The sequence below is a fragment of the Fulmarus glacialis genome, unplaced genomic scaffold, assembly GCF_000690835.1.
Source record: "Fulmarus glacialis isolate BGI_N327 unplaced genomic scaffold, ASM69083v1 scaffold12966, whole genome shotgun sequence".
NCBI lineage: Eukaryota > Metazoa > Chordata > Aves > Procellariiformes > Procellariidae > Fulmarus > Fulmarus glacialis.
Genome location: NW_009218818.1, coordinates 21,967 through 31,930, shown reverse-complemented (window position 1 = coordinate 31,930; position 9,964 = coordinate 21,967). Strand labels below are relative to the sequence as shown.

The 9,964-nt window shown below is 35.5% G+C and overlaps 1 protein-coding gene across 1 annotated transcript in view; it reads left to right on the top strand.

Moving 5' to 3' along the window:
- Positions 1-9,964, top strand: part of FBXL4 (F-box and leucine-rich repeat protein 4) — a gene marked incomplete at its 3' end in the record, with an annotated part of 43,645 nt that overhangs the window by 13,073 nt on the left and 20,608 nt on the right. The window contains exon 3 of the mRNA XM_009580165.1: positions 4,748-4,992. Within this exon, the coding sequence (XP_009578460.1) occupies positions 4,748-4,992 (245 nt within the window). The remainder of the gene's footprint in view (positions 1-4,747; positions 4,993-9,964) is intronic.

The following is a 9,964-nucleotide window of genomic DNA, read 5'->3' as shown; positions in this document are numbered from 1 at the left end:
CAGGAATGCTTGAGATCTGAAGGCCTGAACAGGTTAAAAGCCTTTGAGGAAGGTGAGGAATACCTGCCACGGCATATCTGTTGTGCAGTTTGAGACTCGCCAAGACGTGCCAGGTACCAAGAACCTAACTTTAGTTCTCCAGAGAGGAGAGTCAGGAGAAATCCTGCATGCTGCAGTCCCAAGATACTTTTTATATAAATTTTGATATAAAAAGATATAAATGACATCTTTGTCATTCCTTGAAGCCAATTTTTCCTAAAGCTGCCTACAAGATTTATTCATGTCTACTGGGGAAGTGAATTTCACCTCTAAATGTGGATTTGGCACCTATGTCCTAGGAAAACAGGTCTTGAATGTAAGGTCTGCATCCCTTAAATGTTACTTAGATAGAGGAGTCGGAGCAATAAGCAGGAGTATTTTTAAGTGTCATACACCTTTCTCCCTCAACAGTAAAGTTCTTATATCTTCCCAGAAGAAATATTTGTAGGCTTTCAGATAGTCAGCAAGATTTTATGCCTCTCTTAGGAAAGAGAAACTCATGAGAGTCTTAAAAGCTGTCTTAACAGCTAATAACCATATGGCACAAGATTCCCTTCAGTTAATGGCCAATATACTGCCAGTTGCTATAGCAGACTAGGCTCTGAGCAGTGGCACACGGAGAAGATATCTCCAGCTCTAGTCCTCCTGGAGTCTTGATTATTTGATTGTGCAGTCTGTCAGTAAGATCCTTTTCTGATCTTTGAATCAAGAAGGGGCTTAAAACATTTACAGCCTTTCGTTGCTGAGAGGATCAGAGCCTATAGCTTGGTGATGTAAAGCCTGCTCTGCCAAAGCATGTTATGTGAGTAGAATAAAGAAGAGAGACTTAAATGGATGTGTTTTGTGAAACAGTTGTAAGATCCACTTTTCATGTGTTCACGTGCGCTATTAAATGTGTATGCATTTGCTGGTGCAAGCTATAGGATCGTGGAACTAGGGACTGTGTTTTCTTAAACTATGTTGAGGAATGTCAAAAGCCCTAAAATACCATCTTCTTCCTACCTTCTCTCTTTGCCTTTTTGTGCACATCTCCTTTGTTCTTTATCTGAGCATGTCTTAGTATCAATTCTAATTAATTAGAGTTTAAGCTGTGGTGGCTCTAGCTGCAGAATGAAAAAATCGCAAGTCATTAATTTGCGTGTTTCTGAATGAGTGGTTTGTATACACCAATATTATTTTCATATTGGAGGGACTCACGTTGAAGAACTGAAAGAGGAAATTTGTAGAAAGTGCAGATATTCTAGGTTTGACCAGCATCCAAGCGTTATTTTCTGACCAAATCAATGCAAGTTCTGCATTATTGTGCTTTAGCCACAGAAAGTATTTTATTGGGTACAAATGGTTATTGCTTGCTGTTATTCAGCAAAAAAGCTTAAAAAAGCTGGAGAAACTTTTGGGTAGGTAAGTACTACTAGGAGCTACACCATTGCTAAAGTTTTACCCCATGTATTGAAGAGTGTGATGGAGATCCTGTCTGAGCCTGTAAGTGAACTTTGATGCAGTGGGTGAGATGTTTGGTTTTTCAAGATGTTATTTTTTAATTTATAATTCAAAATATATGCGTATATGTAAGATGCTGCAGTTGGGGACTGTGATGATGATAAAACACACATGGATCAGGTATGAATCAAGATCTTTTTTGTGCTCAAACAGCACACAATGAATTTGTTGAGTTGTTGTGGAGACTTATGATTTGGAAACCTCCAGTTTTTGGAGGTTTTCACTTTAGTGGGTGTTGATCTCGCCACATCTCTACAGCTGGCATGTGCCATGTTTGCCCTGGAAATGGGAGAGAAAGTACTTTTGTACTTTTAGTCCATCATAGCCTAAAAAGGCGATCAGCATTGTATAGATTATATTTTGTTTTCCTCTTTATATTCCTTTGTATTGTTTTTCCAATAATCTTTGTTTTTACTGATAGATTTATAAGAAAGTATGAAACAATAATGGTTGGCATAATTTTTCATAAATGCAGAGTAAAAACAGTTGTTTGCGAGAAACTGTGTTACGAAGTTAGTTTTCAAAGCAGATACTCAATTCTGCAGCATTCTTGGAACCACCATGAACATGGTGTAGAACAATACAGCACATCATGTCACGTACTTATTATGGTATCAAATTGTACTTTATGCTAGGATACGCATACATAAAAAGCGGATTTCTGTCGGACACCAAACTCCAGACTAACGGTGATTAATGGTTATTAGCCTGTAGGTTTGGAACCTGTTATCTTTGTTTAATCAAAAGTCAGAAAAAAAGTACTTTATATCTTAATGTCATAGTAGTGACATTTCATTATATTTTTTCATTCTAGATATTATGAAGTAGCATAATTTCAGTAAAAAATAAAGAAGGATTATTTTTTCTGACTAAGACATTCCTGTGGGAAGACATTTCGTCTCAGGTGTGGAAAGCTTGCAATGTCTTGTATGTTATGAAATACTCATTGAAGTCATCAATTAGTATAAAGGGACATTGGTGAGGCGTTTATAGTTTCATTCACCATTATCTGTACTGCTCAGAAGTCACAAAATAACTTTTTTTTTTCCATTGAACAAAATTTGTGTTACTTTGTTTTTATCAGACATTATTATGCCACATTAATTGTAGACATAAATCTAGCTAACTGTGCAGCCTTTGTTGCTGAGCTCTCTGCTCTAGAAAACTTGCTAAATAAGCATGGGAAAAATCTGAGGGAAAAGACATTCATAAAATAGATATTCAGGTGGCTTACGGAGTGTGAAATAGCTGAAAGATTGCAAAATAGTTTGAAGCTGTCTTTCAGAATATTGAAAATTATTTAAAGTTAATTGATGGCCTTAGAAAAACAGGTATATGTTTAAGTATCTACTATTAGAATGACAAACAAAACTCTGCTAAGCAACTTTTAAGCTGAAGTATGGGTCTGAGCCAGGCAAAAATCAAGATACTAACTTGGGATTATATCTATGTTAGCTCTTAGTTGGTTTGCTCTCTCTTAGATACCAAAATGCCAACAAACTAAATGTCAGTTAGGAGTAAACTTTGTTGATTATAATATATTAACTGCAGTTATTATATATATTTTAAATATATATTTTGCTGTCACATTGAAACGTCTATGCAGATCCTCTGCATCAAGCTGAGGTGAGAGTTCCAGGCACCTGCAGAGACAAAAAGCCTGAGCTGTTTTTAGGAGGAAGGAGGAGCGAGGAGAAGTGGAGAGGGAAGGCTTGAAATCCTGCTTGACAGAAACTGGAGTATATGCAAACACTGTATTTTGGCATTGGAGTTGAAGTTAAATTTTTTGAAGAGTTGTAGATCGTGTTTGAAATCCAAATACTAAATCTGGAGCTGAGTAGGAAGTAACATTTTTCATTTTGCAGGAAGTTGGATTGTTTTCTTATTTCTTCTCTTCCAAAAATGGAGGGGGGAGGAGGGGAGGCGGAAGCTAGCTGCATAAACTGGTACGTTGGAAGTACAATCTGTTTGGATCTCACGAAAAGCTTCATTTTCATTTTATTCAAACATTTTATTCTGATTTTTATCATTAAAATGAAAGATTATGGTATTGTGAAAGGGCCACAGGACTCTCTTCAGTTTAAGCTGGTTTGTGGGTTGTTTGGTTTTTTTTAATTTACACTGATTCATTTCAGCGAGTTACTGTTTCCCGCTCAGTGCTTGAAAACACTGAGTCAATTTTAGTTACATAACTCAAGCGCAGGTACTTACAGGTGTTAAAGACAGCCCTGGTAAAGTAAACATAAATTTTTAGATTTCATTTTTCAAGTGCATTTTCTCTCAGTTTCTAAGCTAAAGGAGATATTTTTTTTTGTTGAGCATTTTTGTTATTTCCTAAAGTGAGTATTTATATGTTGGTGTGTGTTGATCTTCCTTTAGTAAGGAAAACAGAGCATGATAGGAGACAGGGGATATTTCTTAACTTCCGAGTGTGAGATAAGTCATTACGAAAACAAGTATAGTGGTGCTAGGCAGAAGGGCTGGTGATTATTCTGAAGCTGAGATGATTCAATCTGATAAAGGTAAAAAGGGATTTTGCCTTTCAGATTTGACTTTGGCATAGAACAAAAATGCTCTCAACGTATTACAACAAGGAAGAGATTACTTTGTAAAAGAAGATCTGAATATGTTGAATTTTTTACCTAGTTGCATAGTCCAGCATGGATGGGAGAGGATATAAGGCAGAAGACCAAACACTGATTTTTAAAGCAGGGAGCAGAGGAATGAATCTGAAATCAGTTCAAGATGTGGGGAAACTGGGACATGGTATGGTTTTTCCATGTACTCTGTAAATATGCTACCATCTTAAAAAAGAAATCCAGAGAAGAAAGAGGATGCCAATTCAGTGTTCTGATCAATGGCAGTGCAGACATTGTGAAGGGAAATATGTAAACATAGTGTTTACATATATATCACTGTTTAAATTAGCATGGGTAAAGAAACTTCTAATTTGAAAGCTTCCTGTCACTTTCATATGCTGATCTGCTTTTTCCTTTCTTGTTTAATACGTTGTCAAATGGAGAAGGCACTGCAGTCCTCCATGTGCATTTAATAGTTAATCAATGATTTATTTTTGAGAAGTTACTTTTAAGTAAAAGGATTTACTTTTCTTTGAAGTTAGAACATCTTTTCTTATTCCTTTGCAGTTTTCCCTTAACATTTCAAGTGCTATATGACCATCTGTGACTTTCTTCTGTTTTTAATATAGCTCATCCAGTTGATTTTGAGTCACCTTACAGTACCAGACCTGTGTAGACTAGCGCAGACTTGTAAGCTACTGTATCAACATTGCTGTGATCCTCTACAGTACATTCATCTCAGTTTACAACCTTACTGGGCAAGGATTAATGACACATCCCTGGAATACCTACAGTCTCGCTGCACTCTCATCCAGTGGCTGAATTTATCTTGGACTGGAAACAGGGGAGCCATCTCTGTTTCTGGATTTAGCAGGTCAGTGCTAAATGTACAGAAGTATTTTGACAAGCTCTGTTCGCAGAGCTGCTGCACAGTAGTTTCACTAAATGTTTGAAACCTTATTAAAGGACAAGAAATGTCTTTGATTTACTGTAAAGGGTGTGATTGTTACGATGTAAACCAGTAAGAGATACTAGATACAGCAGCAGAAGTCCATTTCAATAGGTAGAGTCAAAAACTGTGCCAAATTGCCTGTGACTGGAAGGCTTCTTCCAGGGGGAGCAGTGTTTTGCTTTCTCCTGGACTTCTAAAAGACTCCACTAGAACCAAGCTGTCAAAACTTTGTCTCACAAAGAAAATGTTTGCGGTTGTTCTTTGTGCAGATGAGTCATCAGTAGGACTGTATTAGAATGGCTGCAGTAATAAACTGATTATAGTGCATGCTTACAAGGTATGGGCCCTAAGTAATCACTGGAGTGCAATGTAAATGCAAATATTTTCATAAAAATGATTTAAAACATTAGCCCTGTTGGGAAACAGGGGGTTTGCATGTGCATCTTCCACTGAGCTGAAAATATGACTGTGCTGTAGGTCATTAAAATAGCAAATTTGCAGGGATTCTTCTCTGTATAACAGCCATGTTCTCTGCTTTCTCAACATATAATTTCTTGCTTCTTTGCTCATTTGCATTAGTTAAACAGCATCTATCAATGTATTTCATTTAAGCAAAAATTGCCGCTTCAACTAAGAGGTAATCAGCAATGGCAGGTGAAAGCAGAACTTGACTGATAAGAAACAGAAATGTTAAATATATCTAAAAAAAATTGTCTTAACTCTCATTTGCTTTCTGAATAAAAAGGTTAAATCAAGTATGCAAACATTTTCTTTCCTTTGGTGCCTGGGTGCCTTCCCTGGGGAAGTAAAATAACTTGAAATACTTTGTCAAGATGAGAATGTCGCTTCCTTTTTTTCCTGACCTTCCAGTATAATCCAAGAGCCCTATGCTCTTTTGTGCTTGTTGGTAGAAAAAGGAGATAGACATCAGCTAGTTGTTGAATGGGGTACAAACATTTTTCTTAAATTTGGATTTCATATTAGATACATTATGCAGAGGATAAATATGCAAGCTTTAATTGAGAATTCAACTCTGCAATCATGAAGTGCTTGCTTTCTGATGCTTAGCTATTAAATCTGTCTTTTGAAAACTTAAAGTATGTGCATCTTCATGGCGATTTTTTAAGATTTTCTTTTTTTTTAACATGCAGTACCGCTAAAAATTTTTGTAGTCTTGAAAGAAATGAATATCCAAATTCAGAGAATTATAAACTTTGCAGTTCTAGCCTTTCTGACTTCTAGTTAGTTGAAAATGGTTTTATTGCTAATGACTTTTTTTTTTAACTTCAGTGTTGAACTAATAGCAGCACTTACGTGTAGTCAGCGTTTCTAAAATAATATATATTAGTTGTTTGACTATTAATAACCTGTGAATAAACATGGTAAATTTATATTCATTATTATGGGTGATTTTTTTTGTAACAAGGGGGAAAAGTGTTCTTGGACATTGATACAGTTGTGAAGTTATCTTTCTAGGAAAAATTATTTCTTGGAAGAGATACATGCAGTCTGGCAATGGGAGATGCAGTTCAATCATAAATTTTTGAAACCAAGTTGTAAGCCAAATAATTTTCAGGTGTGACTTCTGCTCAGAATTTTCACTTCTGAAACAAAAATTCTCCACTGTAACTAGGTCTGGTTTTGAAAGTTTTCTTTTTCCTAATACAGAAATAATTTGGCAACTCTTTGTTCCGTAGAAGTGGTTTTTTTAGTAGAATTTCCAAACACAAATTTTCCCTTTGATATTCTTCATCAACAGGTTTCTCAAATTTGCTCCAGGAAATGAAATTTTGCTGCTTATTTGCTATGGAAGTATCTGTTAACACAGGAGACTTCTTAGAACAACACTTGCTTTTCAAAAGAATTAACTTAACTTTCGTCAAAAAAGTAGCTTTCTGGTAAGAGATAGTGTTCCTCAAAGGATAAATCTGTCAAGTAATGTTTTAGTTTTATTTCTCTGGCTGTCATTAAGAAACCACGACCATGACGATATTGCAGCATCTGGGACATGTAGTCATGAACTCCTACAATTTTCCATTTGGAATTCTAGATGTTCCTCACCTAGACTGACTTTTGGGAAATATTATGCAAAACAGAGTTTCCAAAGAATGGAGGTACTTTGACTTCTCTAGGAATTCTGTTTCACCCTTAAATGTTCTTTCTAGTTTACTCTTCTGAATGAGTCTTGCAGAGGGAGAGTGCATTGCTGCTTTTATCAGTTACCTGCTGATGTTAACTGTTACTAAAAACTTAATCAGATTTTCAGACTGTAATTGTCCTTTGCAGAAATTAAATACTTACGTAGTTCTGTCTGTCTCTATACGTAACAGTAGAAGACATGTACCACTACATTTATTAGCGTAAAATCTTCTCTTGGAGACTACTGCATGAATGTTTCTGAGTCAGTTTGTTGTTTTTTAATTTATCCTGCTCTCTTTGGCTCCCTCTCTGGTCTTGGTATTCTCTATTTCTTTCTGCAATGGAAATTTTTAAATAAGGCAATGAGGTGTGCTTATAGAGTACCAAGCTGCATCTTTTATTTTGAACTTAATTAGTGAAAAAGTCTTCTTGTAACTTGAGGTTGAATTCAAACGAGCCTAAATTGCTTATTCCAATACTTCAAGTTTATAAATATTGTGATAGGTTGCTGCATAAACGACCATGAATGGCTGTCAAGCCAACTGCTTGGAGGTGTAGAGAATTCTGCCTAGAAGTTGTAACAATTTGAAGAACTCCATTATGCTGTTTTTAAAAGGCCAACCTATATTTGTCAATTCAAGGAGAAAAAACATTATTTGCTAAATGAAATTTGTGAATAACTTCACAGACACTACAAATTGCTGCAGTGTAGAAATGGCAAAATGCTAAAACCAAAATACCTTATCCTCAGAGATAACAGCATTTCACTTTTACAAGGCCTGTTTTTTATTTTGTTTTCTCTATTTTTGCACTTTTCTCAGCATTTGGTGTTACAGTCGGCACTGTTGAATTCAAAACAGGTAGAGTTAGTTTCATTCTTAGAACTATACAGTTTAGGTTATGATTTCTGCAACTCAGGGCATGTTTAAATGCTACTCTTGCTCGAATTCTATTTTGGCAAATGTCTTTCAAAAATGTTTTTATCTGTGGTTTCTTACAACAATCTTAAAAGAAGTAGCTTGGGTAAATTTGTTTGTTGCTTTAAAAGGTTCATATAGACATGATTGTAAGAAATAATTGAAAATATATGTTTTCTTGCAAAAATGTATTAAAGTAGAAAATTTTTAAAAGGAGTAATTTTAAGAAATGTGACTGAAGCAAATTCTGTATTATCATGAGAAGACAGAATGCTTCAGGCATATGAACATCCCGAGGCAAAGCTGAAGGTATTTTAACTTATTGATAACATCTACTCCTGAGGGCTAAAAATGATTATCGTAAAGTTTTCATTTCAGCATATAATATAAATTAACTAAACTTTATTGTTTAGATTGAACTAAACGTTTACGGAAAAGTGAAAGACAAATTAAATGAGTATCTAAGCAGTCTCAAGTGTCTGGAATGCAAAGTGACAGGGAATAAACAAAGATTTCACAGCAAGCGTTACATAAGCAGCACTGCATTTCTCTTGGCATTAGAGGTATGGTGAATTTCTTCATGCCAGGGGAATATCAGCGTGGGAGGATAAGACCTATATAGGAAAAGTGAGGCAAGTTGACTGGAGGTACACTAAGTATTGAGATGCTGAATAAATGCTGAGATTTAAACAGCTCAAGGACGATGACAGTTTAAAATCCGAGTTCTGCATGCAGATTCCTTTGTATCACTGATAATGTCATTAGATTGTTTAAACTCTTTTGCTTTAAATATCTGAGGTATTAGGATTTTTATTTACTTCTAACATTTTATACTGTGAAAATGAATTAGTAGTGTTTTATTTTCAGGTTAGTGATGTAGTGTTTGCATATCAAGCACATCCAGGAATGTTTCTTTAACAATTCTGTTGCTGTTAATATTTGAAGGCTTTAGTTGCTGTTTAACAGAGGTGTATTTTGACAATGTTTAACTTGGTGAGGCTTTTCTACAAATCAAACTAGCAGGAAGGTCAGAGAAATTACTGAAACATGCATCAAATACTCAGTCACAGAAAATAGGAGTAATGTGTGACTTGACAGGGATTCTCAGTTTAAAAATCATGTCAGTCTCTTTTTTTAAATTTTCACAGTTTTTAGTAAAACCTAGGATTGCTGTAACTGAGATGAAGTAATAATGTTTGTTTTGCATTTTTTTATTGAAATAGTTTAATCTGCGTTGAGAAAAGCACAGGATCAGGTACTTAATATTTTCCTTACTTGCATGCAATGTTTTAAGCTTTGCTGACAAAAAAAAGTTAATACATGCTAGAGTAGAAAATAATGTTTTAACAATTAGAATGTCTTAGAGGAAGAGAAGGTGACTTCATTTTAAAAACAAAATTATGTTACTCAGTTTCACTTTTACGCGTGCATACTCGGATGCACCAAGATGACTGATACATGTCCAAACCAATTTGTCCAGCATGTAGTCTCGCCATTCTGTGCCACCTCCGTCCTTCATCTCCTAATTTGCGTGTCCTGAGAAACTGCACGTACATACGTTCAAGGATGACCTGCTAATCTAACTTCCACTAACACACCGCTCTACCAGCCCTCATGTTGCCATTTGTTCTTTCTCGTGCTTCTGCAGCTGTGCGTACCCATTTGTTCTCCATTCATACCAATCTTAACACTTTTATTACAATTATCTGTACTACATGCTGCTGCTGCTGTTGTGTTCCTTTCCTGAAAGGAAAAATGTCATTGTGAGTATAAAAATATCTGGACGTGACTTTAAGAAATACGTTAAAATGTAATTCCACAAGCCAAACCTCGTTGTT